The sequence below is a fragment of the Taeniopygia guttata genome, chromosome 4 (assembly GCF_048771995.1).
Source record: "Taeniopygia guttata chromosome 4, bTaeGut7.mat, whole genome shotgun sequence".
NCBI lineage: Eukaryota > Metazoa > Chordata > Aves > Passeriformes > Estrildidae > Taeniopygia > Taeniopygia guttata.
The window spans coordinates 40,523,562-40,539,012 of NC_133028.1; the positions used below are offsets into that span (position 1 = coordinate 40,523,562).

Sequence of the window (15,451 nt, forward strand, 5' to 3'; positions counted from 1 at the left end):
CCAACATCTGTGCAGATGTGTGGGAATGATTACAATGCAGTATATGGACTGCAGTTATTAATATCAATGCTACTTTATATTTTCTTTCAATCTTACAACTGAGGGAGTTACAACTGCCCTCTGACACATCCAATATTGTGAACATACTGAGAGAGAGATGAAAACTAGCTTGATGAAGCTCAAGTCCAAACATACAGACATGAATTACAGGACAAAGTCTTTGGAGAACACAATGAATCAAAGAATGAGAGGTTTCTGGGATGGATTAGAGGAGTCCAAGAAATAAAGAGGCTCATTTTAATCAGCAGCATTCCCAGAAGGATTGTAAGTTTGCAGGAGTCAGACCCCAGCACTCTTCTGACCCTTCTATTTTTGCCACATGTACCTTGCCTCCATGATGCCATTGAGTAGAGGATGTGACCATATTGAACCATTCACCTGCTTGGGAATCCTACACCTTGAGGAGCCTCAACCAAATGTATTGATGGTACATCCGTTAGCCAACACAAATGTCTGAAAGAGATTGTTTACCTTGGAGCAATTAATGCGATATTCATCCTTTGGGATGAAACATATTTTGTTTTCAGACCTTAGGAAGGCTGGAGTTATTCTGCATTTCTACACCTTTATGGGATAATAGTCGCTTCTGATAATTTGCCCATTTTACCACGGATTACCACTTTTCACACAGCCTGCCATTTCCCTCATAAAGTATAAACCCAGGCAAAACCTAAAATCTCTCTCCTTCCCCATATTTCCAAGCCTTGTGTGTGTGTATAACCCCGAGAAAGCAATGCTCTTTTCAGCGGATTATCTCCGAGTCATTTAAGGCCGCTCAGAGGCAGGGCCGGCCCAGCCCTGCAGCCACCTGCGGGCTCTGGCCCGGGGGCCCGGCCGCCCGCCCCCGCCGGTGGGAGGAGCGCCGAGCGGCCCCGACCCGCGGGCGGCCGGGATCGCGGGCGGCCGAGCGGGCGGAGCCACCGCGCCAGCGGCCAGCTGCGGCATGTCGCACCGGTCCCCTGTCGCCCGGCCCAGCAAGGCCAGCAACCCCCGCGCCTTCTTCGATGTGGACATCGGGGGCGAGCGAGGTGGGGAGGGGGCGCGAAGGAACCCGGGCGAGCCCCCCGGGCCGGGGCGCTGTGCGGCCGCGCGGGGCCCGGCCCGGCTGCAGGAGCGGCGGGAGCGGCTGCGGGCCGGGTCGGGCCGCAGCGTTCAGGCTGTGGGGGGACCCGGGCCGGACGCTGCCCTGCGGGCTGCGAGCGCACAGCCCCGGCAGCGGGAGGAGGAGGAGGAGGGCGGCCCCGCCGCGAGCGGGCCTCCCTATCCAGAGCGAACATGGCGAGAAAGGCAACATGGCAGCACAGGCGCCCGGCCGGGGGGTGCCGGGGTCGGCCGCCGCCGAGCCCGTGCCGCGCGTTCCCATGGCAGCCGGCGCGGCCCGGCCTCGGCTCCCGGCGCTGCCCGCGGCCGCTCCCGCGCCGCTCGCCACGTGCTGCGCCCTGCCGAGCGCGGCCCCGCTCGGAGCTGCCCCCCGAGCCCAGGCCCGGGCCCTGCCGCAGCTCGGCGCGCCTTGCCTGGCTGCCGGGCCCGCGCTGGGGGGCTGCGCGGGGAAAGCGCGGGGAAACCGCAGCCCCGGTTCTCTTGGCAGCGCCGCTGCCGCCAGAGGTCATTGAAAAATCTGGGCAAACGGTCAAAATGGAAATAAGGAAACAGCAGCAAGTTAGCTGACAGGAGTACTACTTGAAGGCGTAGGTTTAAAAAGTTTACATGGATAAAGACTGCCTAAATCTTGTCAGGATACTGCTTTTCACTTATTCATTCTGTTACGCGGAAGAATAAAAGAAGAAGGTCTGAGATGATTTGCCTTTTATTGACTTTCAGTTGTCTAATTTGTTTTCATTCCTGTATTAATTAGAATCAATATATTTACATTTAGCTACCGGTAGAGTGAAGTTATGCTAATTAATTGACTGTGAAGCTGAAGAGAAAACAGGAGCGTTAACTGATGGAGGCTGCTAGGAGTAAGAAATAGCTCTGTGAGAAGCCAGTTTGTGAAGGAATGACAATTCAGCACAGAATCCATTTATCAGCTATTAAAGGATCTGTTAAGTACTCAGGTTTAATTTCCTTCAGTTAAAACATGTACATCAATTGTTAAACAACTGCTTGTGGTGCCTCTAATTGTAAATAGCCATTATTCATATGCATATTAATTATCACTGTGTCTTAGTAAAATTCAGGTTTAAGAGAGTGAGGAGTAAGGGATGTGTTTACCATAAGCTTTTCTATGGATTAAAAGTGTCCACAAAACAGTCTTTTTGTCTTGTATCTACTTTTGTTTGAACAAACTACATATATACTAAAATTGATATAAGTGTTCATATTAAAATGAATTACTTGGCTTTAATATATGTGTGTGTGTGATTTCTCACACACCCTTTTTTAGCAGAGAATGCCTTTGGCATTTTCATTGGTTTTTGGCAGAATCTGTCTTTATTCCCCCTACATTATTCTTGAGAGAGGAATGCACTGTTGATAATAACATTGCTAAAAACCCAATGTAACTCTGCAAGCAATCACCATGGAGCAACCCCAAGATGGAAATTGAATAGTAATCAAAATAAAATAATGATAAAGCTTGAAACATTAATTTCTTTTGACATATAATGCTCAATGCATTGCCATGCCATGGACAAGATTTAAAAATGTCTTATTCTCTGTCATTTCAGTTGGACGTATTGTCTTTGAATTATTTGCTGACGTTGTACCTAAAACTGCTGAGAATTTCCGTGCGTTATGTACAGGAGAAAAAGGAACAGGGCCTACCACTGGAAAACCTCTCCATTATAAAGGATGTCCTTTCCACAGAAGTAAGTTCTGTGAAATCCTCCATTTTCTTATTGGTAATGAAGGTTGTCTACCATGAATATTTGAAATAATATTAAATAATATTTCAAGTACTTGTTAAAGAAATAACTTTACTGAAGGAAAGTTTTTTACTTTTTGATCCTTCTAGTGACTACATGTTATTATCATGCACTGACATTAGTAAATCATGAATTTACTAGCAATTTTGCAAAACTAGTTTACTCTGAGTTGTAAAAAGGTGGAAATTAATTTCAGGTAAATGTCTAAATATTAAGTGATATCCACATAACTGAAAAGGAGTGTTTAGGTGACACTTGGTAAATAAAAGATGGATTTTGGTTCCATTTAGCTGCTGGTGACAAGGATTGCTTTTCATCTTAGAATTGTTTGGTTTTTTTTCCTTGTGCTTTTCTGCCTTGCTGATACATTTTATACCTATTTTATTTTACAGTTATTAAGCAGTTTATGGTTCAAGGTGGAGATTTCTCAAACCAAAATGGCACAGGTGGAGAAAGTATATATGGTGAAAAATTTGAGGACGAAAACTTTCATTATCAGGTACTCTACTGAAAACGCTAATTCTGTTCAGTTGTGACATTTCAGTGATGTTACTCCTGCTGCAGTAATAACAATTGTCAGCATTGGCACTAACCATTTTCATATCATGTTATATGTCATAGCATATGAGGGACTCGAAACAGCACTGACTGAAAAACTTACAGAAATCACTGTCCCATGGTTAAAGCGAAGCTCTGTCTGCAGTTGTACTTGCCCCCAAACAGTATTTTAGAAGAAGAAAATACAGCAATCCTCAACTAATCAGATAACAAAATCCTCTATCAGGCTTACAGAATCACTGAGTCTGTTAGGTTGGAAAACACTTCTAGCATCAGCGAGTCCAAGCCTTGACCAAACTCCACCTTGTCAACTAGAGTGTAGCACTAAGTGCCATATACAGTCAGGTCTTGAACACCTCCAGGGATGATGACTGCACCACTTCCTGGGCAGCCCATCCCCTTCTGTCAAGAAATTCCTCACAGTGTCCAACCTTAATCTCCCCTTGTGCAACTTGAGGCCATTTCGTCTTATCCTGTTGCTGATTCCCTGGGAGAACAGACTGACCCCCCCACCTTGCTTTCAGGTAGTTATAGGGAATGGTAAGGTCACCCTTGAACCTTCTTTTCTCCAGGCTAAAAACCTCAGCTCCCTCAGCTGCTCCTCACAGGACTGAAAGGACTTAAGTTGGGAGCAATAACTGGAAATGTGACTCCAGCATTAATCATAAAGATAATTCCGCTTGGTTTTCTGAAGTCTGACACTCTGGTGGTACCCACAGCACTGCTGCTAACGGTGTCTGTTCATTGGTACTGTCACAGTCTTTGTAATGACTTTGTGTCATTACATTTTTGGTGGTTCTTTGAGATCTGGAGGTAATTATGAACATGATGCAAATGATTCCCATTTCTGTACTTCTCTGACTTCTCAGCTAGCATTCTCTAACATTCTCAGCATTCTAACAAATGCTGTCAAAGTGCCAGAGATTTGTTGAAGAACCCATTTGGATCCTGTACAGAGTCTGAGAGCTTGATTCCTGTTATCTATTTGCCAAGTATGTTAGGATTTTTACTGGGATCTTAAATGTCTCTTATGTAGAAATTCACTGGCTCTTGCACTTAATCTAGCAGCCCTGCAGTGTTCTCGCCCACTGTCTCAGAAAACAAAGAAGTGTTTTTGTTGATATTTGAGAACTCTGGAACTGTTTGTTCTTGTGCTGGTTCCATGGACTGTTGCAAATTGCAGTAAACTGCAAAACTTCTGTCACTAGTTGTCTTATCATCTCAGATCAATCCCACTAGACTTTTCTTGATGCCACTTCTCCAGGTAATGGCTCTGCTGTTGTGGAACACCCAGCTTACAAAACCCCCAGCACTGTTACTGTGGCATAGTTTTGCAAGGCTTGGATCTGTCAGAGAATCTGATTTTGTCCAGATTTTTTTTGCTTGCTTTGTAAGCTTACAAAATGACAGCAAAAACCGTAATGGGAAAGACACCCCATCTGTCTGCAGTGTTTTTCAAAACACAGCAAGAAAATTCATGAGTTACAACAGTTTTCTTTATAGAGGCTCTTATAATTTGTGACTAAAATTGATACTTGGTCCCAGAAGAAATGGGGTTGTGTCTTAGTCGGGAGACTGTAGACACTAGACTGCTCTATATAATTTCCAACTTGACCCCCCACATCTTTACAGACAAAAGGTAAACCTGCAGGTATTGGGCGACACCAGAACTTACTATTACTTGTTTTGTTTACAAACCATTGGTGTCTAGCGTTAGCTGTAACTGGGGAGAGAGGAGGCAGAAAAGCTAAGATATATAGGTCTTAGGCAGTGAAGCGGTGACCAGCCTCAAATGGTATTTGCAAAAATTTGTTATGGGGTAACCTTTCTGTTTAACTTGTTTGCCAGCACCTACAATGCAAAATGTCAGATACTTATTTTGGAGGCTGCAATCCTACTAACTGCCTTCTCTTGCTCTGGAACACAGGCTCCTCTGTCATTTACCATCTCTGTGACTCCTAGGGCAAGTTTCAAGGTTAGAACAAAGCCAAGATTCCAGTGGCTTTCTGTTGGCTGGATGTGATTGTGGCTCTCAACTGTGGAACCTTTTCCCAGAGTTCCTAAGCCAAATCCTGACTGAAAAGATTCAGACTTACTGTGCCTTATGACCAGATGAACAGTTCAGGCAAGGAGGTCTCCCTACCACTGTGCAAATCCAAACACTGTGGGAAAACAGTTTTCAAAACAACAGGTTCTTTAAACTGATAGAGAATGTAGGGAAAAAACAGATACTTAAATACACCAGGCTCAGACTCTTACCTCAAACTAATCAACCTCACATTGAGCTCTGAAATTGTTTCTGTGTCCTCTGTGCTATCATAATTTCTTGCCCCTCCTCTCCTTCCCACAGTATCAATTTTCTTACCAGTACCACAGCATGAATGCTTTAGATGTGTACCAGTGTCTAGGTATAACATCCTCACTTACATTAAATGGTGTTCCTTGCACTTAATAACCAGACTAACTTGGAGAGAATAGTATCTTCATGGCTGGGTTGTGCCAGTTAAACAAGACATTCACAACATGTAAGAAAAATACATTTTTGCAGTGCAGAATAATCTCCGTGATGGGACAAGAAAACTCTTTAGTTCAATAAAGGAAAAAGTGCAAGAAAACAAGATAAACAGTATCTTCTTACATTGGGCTGTTCAACAATTTTCTTTTAATTTGAGGCCTAGTGGCTTAAGTGGCAAAATAATTAGATAGTTAAAAATCCCAACAGACTAAAAACTGTTTCTAGGAAAATGAAGGAGATAAAAAAAATGCCCAAACAAAATCACCAACCAATGAATTTTAGACTACAGTCCTCTAAACTCAACAGTTTTATACCATGCTTTGTGTGAGTAGCCCTTATAAAATTCACATTACATACCCATCTTAGCAGCGCAACATTAAAGTTGGTTTCAGTGGTGTTTAGCCTCATTTCTTAAGGCCAGTGGTCTTAAATAATTCAGTGAGGACCTTCACTCCTTTCTCAGCTGATCTGCCTAAACTCATCAGCTGTGTAGGGGTTGGAGTGTAGAAGCAGCAGACAGGTGTTACAGCATTAAGTCACATGTGGCTGTGCTTGCTAGCTTGGTAGGGGGCAGGTAAAGACCCAGAGCTGAGCATTTGCCCTCTGCAGTCATGGCAGGTAAAATTAGTTGGCCACCTGTATGTAACTTGTTTACTAAGTTGTTATGGCTGTCCTGGCTATGTTTATGATCAGCCTTATGGAATCTTACATATGGTTTTATAACATGTTTTAGATGTTGATGGTGATTTTTTTTCTCCCTCAATGCAGCATGATAAACCAGGTCTGCTGAGCATGGCAAATGCAGGACCTGGTACTAATGGCTCTCAGTTCTTCATTACAACGGTGCCTACTCCTCACCTGGATGGGAAACACGTGGTGTTTGGCCAAGTGATCAAAGGAATGGGTGTAGTTAAAATACTAGAAAATGTTGAAGTAAAAGGAGAAAATCCTGCCAAAGTAAGTAAAATGCAAAGCACCGAGAGATGATGTTTATTATTTCATTTTATGATGTATAATAATTTTCTTCTAAATTCTTGGTGTACTATTTAGAACTATTAAATGTTAGTTATTTTTACTAACTGATAATTTCCATTTTACTGTCCTTGTTAAGAGGCTTTTGTTCTTGCACTGTACATTCCCCTTGCACAAACCATTTATTGTTCAACACAGCTGTGAGGGTGGAAGCCTTTGCCAGAAGTGTAGGATGGGCGATGAAATTAAAAGGTGGAATTCACAATCCCACCTAAACGATACGTAATTCTTATAATTTTTATGTCAGAAGTCATGTTTCTGAAAAAGCAGTTGTTGTGTAGGTCATAGCAGTTTGTGGGTGTTTGATGAATTAATACCTCTAACTTTAAAAGACTTGGCAGTTGAAGAAAAAACCATCTTCTCTAACATAGTAGAACTTCCATGTCTTGTTTTCTGCTGCACTTCAGCTTGCTGCCAGTTCCTCTTCCAGCCTCCCCGTGAAGCGTGGGTATGGTGTTTTTGGAATGCTGATCCTCTGAACACAACACTTTGTGTGGTAAAAGCCTTTTGATGAGGATAGGCTAATGATGTGATGGGTTTTTGAAATAAATGCACCCAAACAACAGATGAAAAAGCCTTTTTATGGTATTTCAAAAATTTCAAAGAGCACTTGGAAGTTACTGCTTTTTTAAAAATTGTCTTAATAAGCAATATTACTATTTACACTTTTTTTAGTTGTGTGTCATCGCTGAATGTGGAGAGCTAAAAGAAGGAGATGACTGGGGAATTACTCCCCAGGATGGATCTGGAGATACTCATCCAGATTTTCCTGAAGATTCAGATATAGACTTGAAAGATGTAAGTATTTTTCTTCTTGGGTATTTTACAGGTTGCAAGACTTGTAGGTGATCTGAGTTATGTGGTGTCTGTGATGATCGTTACGCTTTTTTTCTTAAGAATGGATCAAGGTCCTGATTAAATGGTGACATTCCATTTTAAGAAAGAGAAGGCTGTGTGGGAAGGGATTGTTATCTCTTTTTTCCACTGCTGATTTCAGCCCATTTTTTCCCCCAGTAACTAAAACCTCACTTAAAATTGTCACACTTACTTTCTATTCTTGATTTTTTTAAATTTTTGTTTGTGCTGTAATGTCAGGTTGCAGTTACTAGAATGCCATCCTGCAGATGACTAACTTAATGTTGTTACTTACACACTTTTTTAAATACTCACCCTTTAATAGACTCTGCCCCACTTATTAGAATAAAGGATCAGCCTTTTAAAAAGTTTTTTACTACATCAGAGCTAATTGTTCTTAGTTCCCAGTAGTTGTTTACTTCTAAGATTGTTTAAATCTGCAGAAGATCTGGAGTTAGGGAGCAGACTGGTGAAAGCAGCTCTTCTGCAGTTTTTTTAGTTTCTCATGAAAGTGAACTAGACAAACTGTAAGTCAAACAGTGATTTGTGAGACAGGAAAGAAGAGGGGGCTGCATGAGTAGACTCCAAATAGAGGATTACAATAGTAAAAATCCATTTGAGCTAGAAAACAAACTCCTTGGCTGTTGAGAACTTATGAAAATGTTTTTGGATAGCATTTGATGTGGTACAGAATCAAAGTTGGCAGGTGCCTGTGCCCTTTAACTTAAAACTTGTTCATATAAACCAGCTACAGAAACCATGGTGACATTGGTCTCACACTGATCAGTTTTTGCCAAGGTTATTCTAGTAGGGTAGACAGCGTAATTATTAACTATTTATTGCCACTGGAGAAGTAACTCAAAGTGTATACAATTCTGGAACTAGAAATTATGAACTTGATAAAGACAGGTAGTTGTTCTTTTCTCCTTCCATTGATACTTTTAAGTGTTCCGAGAGAAGGAGAATTGTGTTGATACGACTTCCACTTTGAGTGTGTGTAGAGTTCACGTGACTGATACTGTTTTGAGAAGCAGAAGAAAACATTTCATCAGGAGTAAGACAGTCTTGGTTGAATACTTGGCTTGTTAACATATCTTCTTTTCTTTGAATAATGGTCAACACCTTTATATATAGCTCTGTGTGGGTAGCAACATTTAGGGAAAAGAGTTGGACTACTATGTCTTCTCTAGTATTTTCTCACTATTTATACTGTAGAAAAGCCACTAGGAATTTCATCTTTCAGATCGTTGTGTTACATAAAGTAGAGAATATTACAGAAGTAGTTTGAAGGTAGTATTTTGTCTAAAATTGGAGTATTTCTATTCTGAGATTTTATAAACCTTGGAAGAGGATGGGCTGGGATCGTACTGTTAAACATTAGTTAATTCACAACTTCTTTTGTAAATACATTCATACTTTATATTTCCCATCTATTTTATTAGGTTGACAAGATTGTGGTCATAGCAGAAGACACAAAGAATATAGGAAATACTTTCTTCAAATCGCAAAATTGGGCAATGGCAGCTAAAAAGTATAGTAAAAGTTTACGGTAAGGCTCTCATCACTCAATCAGGTAGTTCCTGAAACCCAACTGTTATTAAGTAATGATTTGTGCATTTAAAAGGTGCCTGGTGCAGTGCTCTTCTCTTTTTTAAACAAAGAGCCTTCTGAATCTTGAAAACATCTGGTTGATTTTTAGCTACGTAATCAAGTAGGTCTTTGCTACTCATGGCTAGGTAAGAGGTATTGCTAGGTAAGGCAGGAAGTATTGTTTAGAACTGACTAAATACTCTGTTTATATACTCTCACTGTGCTGGTACATACCTGGGAAGAAAAGCATGGTAGTATCCAGGGTAGTTAATGGACAGCAAGGAAGGAGAAACTTCCTCTGTGATTTATAAAAAGCAGTAGGTTTAGGAAATTGATAAGTTCAAAACACAAATGCGGCCCTTATTCATTCATTACTATATTTTTTCTGAGGGTCCATACCATGATCCTGACTTCATGTATAATTCAAAATTGCTTTCAAAACTATAGTCTTTCTGCTTTTGTTTCCATTGTGCTCCTTTAATATTTTCATGCTTTTTGCTTTAAGTATATGAACATCTCCTAAAAATAAAGTTACACTTACTGACCTTTATTCCAGCCTTCTTAATGATCCCTGGTTAAGCAACAGTGACAATAATGAAAGAAAAAAAAGTCAGGCATATTTAATGCTTCAGCTGAGGTTTTAGCAGACTGGGTTTAAAATAAATGTCATCTTTCTGAACCAGAAAATGAATCCTTTAATTGCAGATATTTACCCAAGATTCAGTGTCTCGACCTGCCCTCAAAAAGCCCATCATAAAAACAGAAACCCCAAAGTAAAAAGGATTTCTATGCAACTTCTTGGAAATCATACATAAAAAAGGCTGGAATGGATCTTTAAGGATCTTTGTGTTGTATCTGTCCATTTTCTCTCCCCATTCTTAGGTAAATGCCAGATATAATTACACTATCCCTTCCAATTAAGTGTCTTGCTCACTTTTAAGCACAACCAGTGAAGGCTCTTCCTGTCTGAACTGCTTTGGTGCTTATTTGTCCTTGTAGGCGGAAAGCCTGGTAATTTTTCTAGACTAACTGAATCTGATCTTTCCAGTTTTTCCTTAGAGGCCATACTTTTATGGACATGCCCTGTTATTGTATCTTAGAATCTAATACTTTATGAGGATGGTGACCTTTAGCTGGCACTTCACTAGAATGGATAGGGAAAGAATAGCTCTTACCAGGGTATCCCATGGCTTAGGTACAATTTACCTGGCACACCATCTGAAAATGCTGATTTTTCTTTTCACCTACAATAACCCTTATAATCTTCTGCTCTTTTCCTTGTTTTATTGCTTCTTAGCCTTTAAAAAATACATTTTATATGTTGGAATTGACACCTTTTTTTTGGAAAAAAATGTATTACTTCCTGTTATCTCCCTTGATACTTACTTCACTTACTTTGACTTGGAAGCTCTAATCTTATTTCCTGAATGGTTGCAGTCTTTCATGTTTTGATGTGATTTAGAAATATTATACATGTGTTCCATTTGATTTGAACATAATACAGATTTGTGTTATAACTATCCTTACCTTTTTACTGTTTGCTCTTTCTTGTTCTCATCTTTTGCATGATGCTTAGCAAGTGGAACAAGCACTGGGACTACATATAATTTACAAGCACAAAACATCTAATTTACTTTTTAAGTATTGCTAATTTTTGTGATTCAAAGGTTGTACATTAACAACAAAAAAGACAGGGCATGCAAAAAGTGTACTTCCATAGGCACTGATATACAAAGCCTACATTAATTCATACCATGCTTAAAATATGAATGTATGCAAGCACGACAGAGGTTCTATCTAATAGACAGTTAAGGAGTTAAAAGTTTTGTATCCACAGCAGACCTTTGCCTCTGGAAATAAAAACCAGACAGCATTAGTGCATTGCAAATTAAGAAATGTGCTTTCAAAACAGATGTCGTAACTGCTGTGGCTCTGTCCTGAACCAGTGTCAGTTTGATGTTCAGGAAAAGTCACAAAGGAGAACTGCGGGAAGAAGGTGGTGTCACTACTGCTCCTAAACCACACTTCTTTGCAAAGTAAAGTTAGCTTCAGATTTTAGCCACAAATGGCTAAGCTAATGAAAAGATTATTGAGGGAATTCAAGAAGAGATGAAGCTTCTTGTGAATGTGGAAGGTGCAGTAGTGGTGTTGATGTTTTGGCACTGATGAGCAGCATGTTTTTTGAGAATAAACTGAGATTAATTCTGATGTTTTCCTGCAGTAGAATAATGCTTTTGTCTAAGAAAAAGAATGTACTAGTACAGTGGAGTTACAGAAAAACATTCCTTAGTGAGTTGGTTTTTATTGGGGTGAGTTTTATGTATTTAGTTTAATAAAGATTTGTAATAGTTGAATTGAAGCTGCTTTAGAAGTAGTGTGGATAGGCCGGTTCACAGATAATCTGTGGAGAGATAGCTAAGGGCAGGACAAAATGGAAGTTGGAACACTAATCCATGTTGTGCGTGAATGTTTTTCTGCAGGTATGTAGAAGCTTCTGAAGCAGTGGCAGAGGAGGCAGACAAACCCAAGTTAAAGACTGTTGCTTTGACCTGTGTTCTAAACATCGGTGCTTGCAAACTAAAACTGTCAGATTGGCAGGGAGCCATTGAGAGCTGTTCAGAGGTAAATGTAATGTTCAGTATTTTGGTCAAGAATTGGCCCATATAGACACAAGACTACAAAGCTTTATAAAAGTCTTCTGACAAGCTGAAGATTTGAAAGTAAACAACTAGAAGCTCATGGTGAAGTTAGTACTAACTTTCCAATATGTGGCTTTTTAAAAAGATTTTGAAATTGAAATGAATCATTAGAAACAAAAAAAAGAGGGCTGTTGCTTACTGGCAGGAAAAACACACATTATTGTCAGTTTGGTTTGCACAGCTACTGCTTACATTACAAAGAGTTAAACTGTTCAGTGTTAAAGAGTTAAAGTGTTCAGTGAAAGAGGAATACTTTTGTCTGGAAGACGAGTACGAACAAAATGCTGTATTTGCCTCTAGATTTGATGGCCTTGTATTTTATTCATGGCAGGGACTTTCTAACTAAATAACCTTTCAGTTGGCTTAGTGGTGAAATAAAATGAATAGGAAGAAAGAAACATGGCAATGCTAAATCTAGAAAAAAGGAAAACCAGTAGAATTAAAGAAAAAAAAAGGAACCATGACATGGGCATAGTGAAAATTTAGTAAATTTGAGGAAACTGTAAATAATTCAGTAATACTCCAATAATATGAAGGAAACAGGGGAAAGAATGCTCTTATCTGTTAGCAGAGGATCCTGAGCATCATCTCCAGCTTTGTGCTGAAAAGAGTCTCAGCTAATCTGTGTATGAGGTCATTAGAAAGCTGGCTTGCTTTCTAGCTTGCTGATGGTGGAAAACCTTCATAAACCTATATTTAGAATGGACAAATAAGAAATGAGGAAAGAAGAAAATAGGTAAAATATTGTGTAATGTGGTATCTGTTACCTAGAAAATGGTAAAAAATGAAACAAATGTATTACAGGTAGAAATTACTGTAACTAATAATACTTGCCATTGTGGGAAGAAAATCACACTTCCTTTTTTTAAGAGTAAACAATTATTAGATGAAGGCAACTCCATAGCTATAATAGACTTCTCTAAGTTATCTTATGTCTCATAACAGTGTCAGTGCTTTATTCACAACACCAGTTTCCTAAAATTAGCTAATAAAGTTCTAGGTAATTGTTACACTTTCAATTTTATGATTTCACAAGGCCAAAAGCAATTTAAATTAACAATCTGGAATACATGCATTGTTTGGTGTAAATAATGAATTATGAACAGCTGAACCTGTTCAAAGAAACCTTGCATTGAAATAGCTGTAAGAACAATGGTCAAGGTAAAACCAGAGAATGCTACCTCTGTGTATACAATCCAGACAACTAATTCTTAGCACAGAAGAGGCTGAAGGCTTTAGAACAGGTGGATCAATAGGAGCACCCACAGTAATACTTCCTTTGCATTAATAGCCAATACCCAAGTGATTTGAAAAAAATCAATGTGTTATCTGTTAATGATTTAAAGTTAATAAATTAAATTAATAAAGCAACACATTGCTGTGAAGACATTTTCTTTAAACAATGAGAAACAGCATTCTTTAAAAGAATAACACACACCACTATGGAACTAACTGCAATAAAAATGCGGATCTTTAGAGGCAATGTAACAGCTAGATGACTAAATTATCTGACATATTCTGAAAAAATAATCAAAGTAATCAAATAGTGGAACAATCTCTTTTCCCAACCACTATAGTTCCTATTTTGATATTGTCATATTAGAGCTGGCATGTACACATTATTGAAAACATTCAGCTCAAAAAAGGCATAATGACTGGAACTTGGCAAAGTTCCTGAAGCATGATGAGATACATTGCTTGCATGTATTTTTCTAGCCCACAGTGAAAAAATCTTTACAGGAAATCTCTGTGGTTTTTTTATGATGCCATTTGAAGAGGTTTTGGTGCGAAGGAAGGAGCTGCAATAGAGTTGCCCTGTGAGACTCAAGGTTAGGATAATTTGAACTGCAGCAACTCCTCAGCCTTGACAGTTATCTCTATAAACACACACAACAGCTGTTCCATTTGGGCCTCATGTGCACTCATCCTTCACAAAAGACCACTTTTGCTGCAGCAGTACTGAAGCTGATTACTTGCTATTCATTATAGCATTCCTTTTTACACAGTTATTGTTTTGACAGCTTACCCTCAAACCAACTGTGAAGATTGTCTGCTGGTGTGAATTGTGCCATTTGTGGAGATGGGAGGCTGTGAAGTATAAGAAATGTTAATGTGACAATTTTATTAAATTTACAGGCTCTTAAAATAGATCCAGCAAATACTAAAGCTCTCTACAGACGGGCTCAAGGATGGCAGGGAATAAAAGATCTTGATCAAGCACTGGTAATGATCACTTCTTCTTTCTTTTTAAATTTAAAAATCTGTCAGATCATTAATTTCTATTTTTCTTTTATTTAAGGCTGATCTTAAAAAGGCTCATGAAATAGCCCCTGAAGACAAAGGTAAAATAAGCTGTTTCTTTTAAAATTCCCTTAAGAATTTAACAAGGTCTCCAGGGTAGTATTCAGTTGGAATTCATACCAGTGTGATGCCTAAAATGCTAGCTTCTGAAACACTGATGTTCTGAGCACAGAACCCACTGAGGTGGAAAACCTGATTTTATACAGCAGTGATGCTTCTGTTGCACTGGAAAACCTGCTTATGTAGGTCAGCAGCATTCCTCTTGAACTATATCTGTATCTCACAGGGCTCTTACTAGCTTAATTTCCTGCTCTAATTGGGTGAGATTTTTATCTCCTAAAGTTCTGTGTTGGCACCAACGCCATGCTTGCTACATGCTCCTCTATGACATTACCGTACCAGTTGAGACAAAGCAAGGGACAAGGTTTTTGCTGCTAGTATCTGACCTGATCAAAGATTAAATGCAGTTTTATGAAATAACATAGGTAAGTTCCAGCAGTGAGCTGGTGTTAACCTGTGAGGAGACCTAATGTAAAGAGGTTACTGTAACTCTGTCATTTTCTTTCTGAGCAGCTATCCAGACGGAAACACTCAAAATCAAGCAGAAGATAAAAGCCCAAAAGGAGAAAGAGAAAGCAGCTTATGCTAAAATGTTTGCTTGATTTTTTTCCCTAAACATTTAAATCTATGCACTAATTTACGCAAAAGGATAAATGGAGCTGCTTCTTTCATTTGCTCTCTGCTGCAGTTTTCAGTGTTTACAACACAAAATCTAATAATAAAGATAAACTGTTCAAAGGTGATGTAGTTTTGCTTTTTTTAAGCTGTACTAACCTGTGTTTTGCAACTCGGGTATTTTTCTAACGTGTAAAGCAATTGGTGGTTGTTTTCACAATTTAATAGTGCTTCCTAAGCAGCTTGGTTTCACACGAAGCGAATGTAGGCATTTTCACTGTTCCTATTAGAGCAGGTCT

At 39.5% G+C, this 15,451-nt stretch overlaps 1 protein-coding gene across 1 annotated transcript; it reads left to right on the top strand.

Annotated features, from left to right (window-relative positions):
• The first annotated feature begins 916 nt into the window (after positions 1-916).
• Positions 917-15,280, top strand: PPID (peptidylprolyl isomerase D). The gene is made up of 10 exons (XM_030271445.3): positions 917-1,088; positions 2,730-2,870; positions 3,320-3,426; positions 6,769-6,957; positions 7,708-7,830; positions 9,330-9,436; positions 11,958-12,099; positions 14,313-14,399; positions 14,476-14,518; positions 15,051-15,280. Exons 1-10 carry the CDS (start codon positions 1,004-1,006, stop codon positions 15,137-15,139), a joined length of 1,113 nt encoding a protein of 370 aa, XP_030127305.1. The 5' UTR covers positions 917-1,003; the 3' UTR covers positions 15,140-15,280.
• Positions 15,281-15,451: the final 171 nt, after the last annotated feature.

Bases quoted from the DNA above. Each gene is read 5' to 3' on its own strand.
- PPID (XM_030271445.3), top strand. From the start codon at position 1,004: ATGTCGCACCGGTCCCCTGTCGCCCGGCCCAGCAAGGCCAGCAACCCC. The intron at 1,089-2,729 runs GTGGGGAGGGGG...CTGTCATTTCAG, and splicing joins GGACATCGGGGGCGAGCGAG to TTGGACGTATTGTCTTTGAA. The intron at 6,958-7,707 runs GTAAGTAAAATG...CACTTTTTTTAG, and splicing joins AAGGAGAAAATCCTGCCAAA to TTGTGTGTCATCGCTGAATG.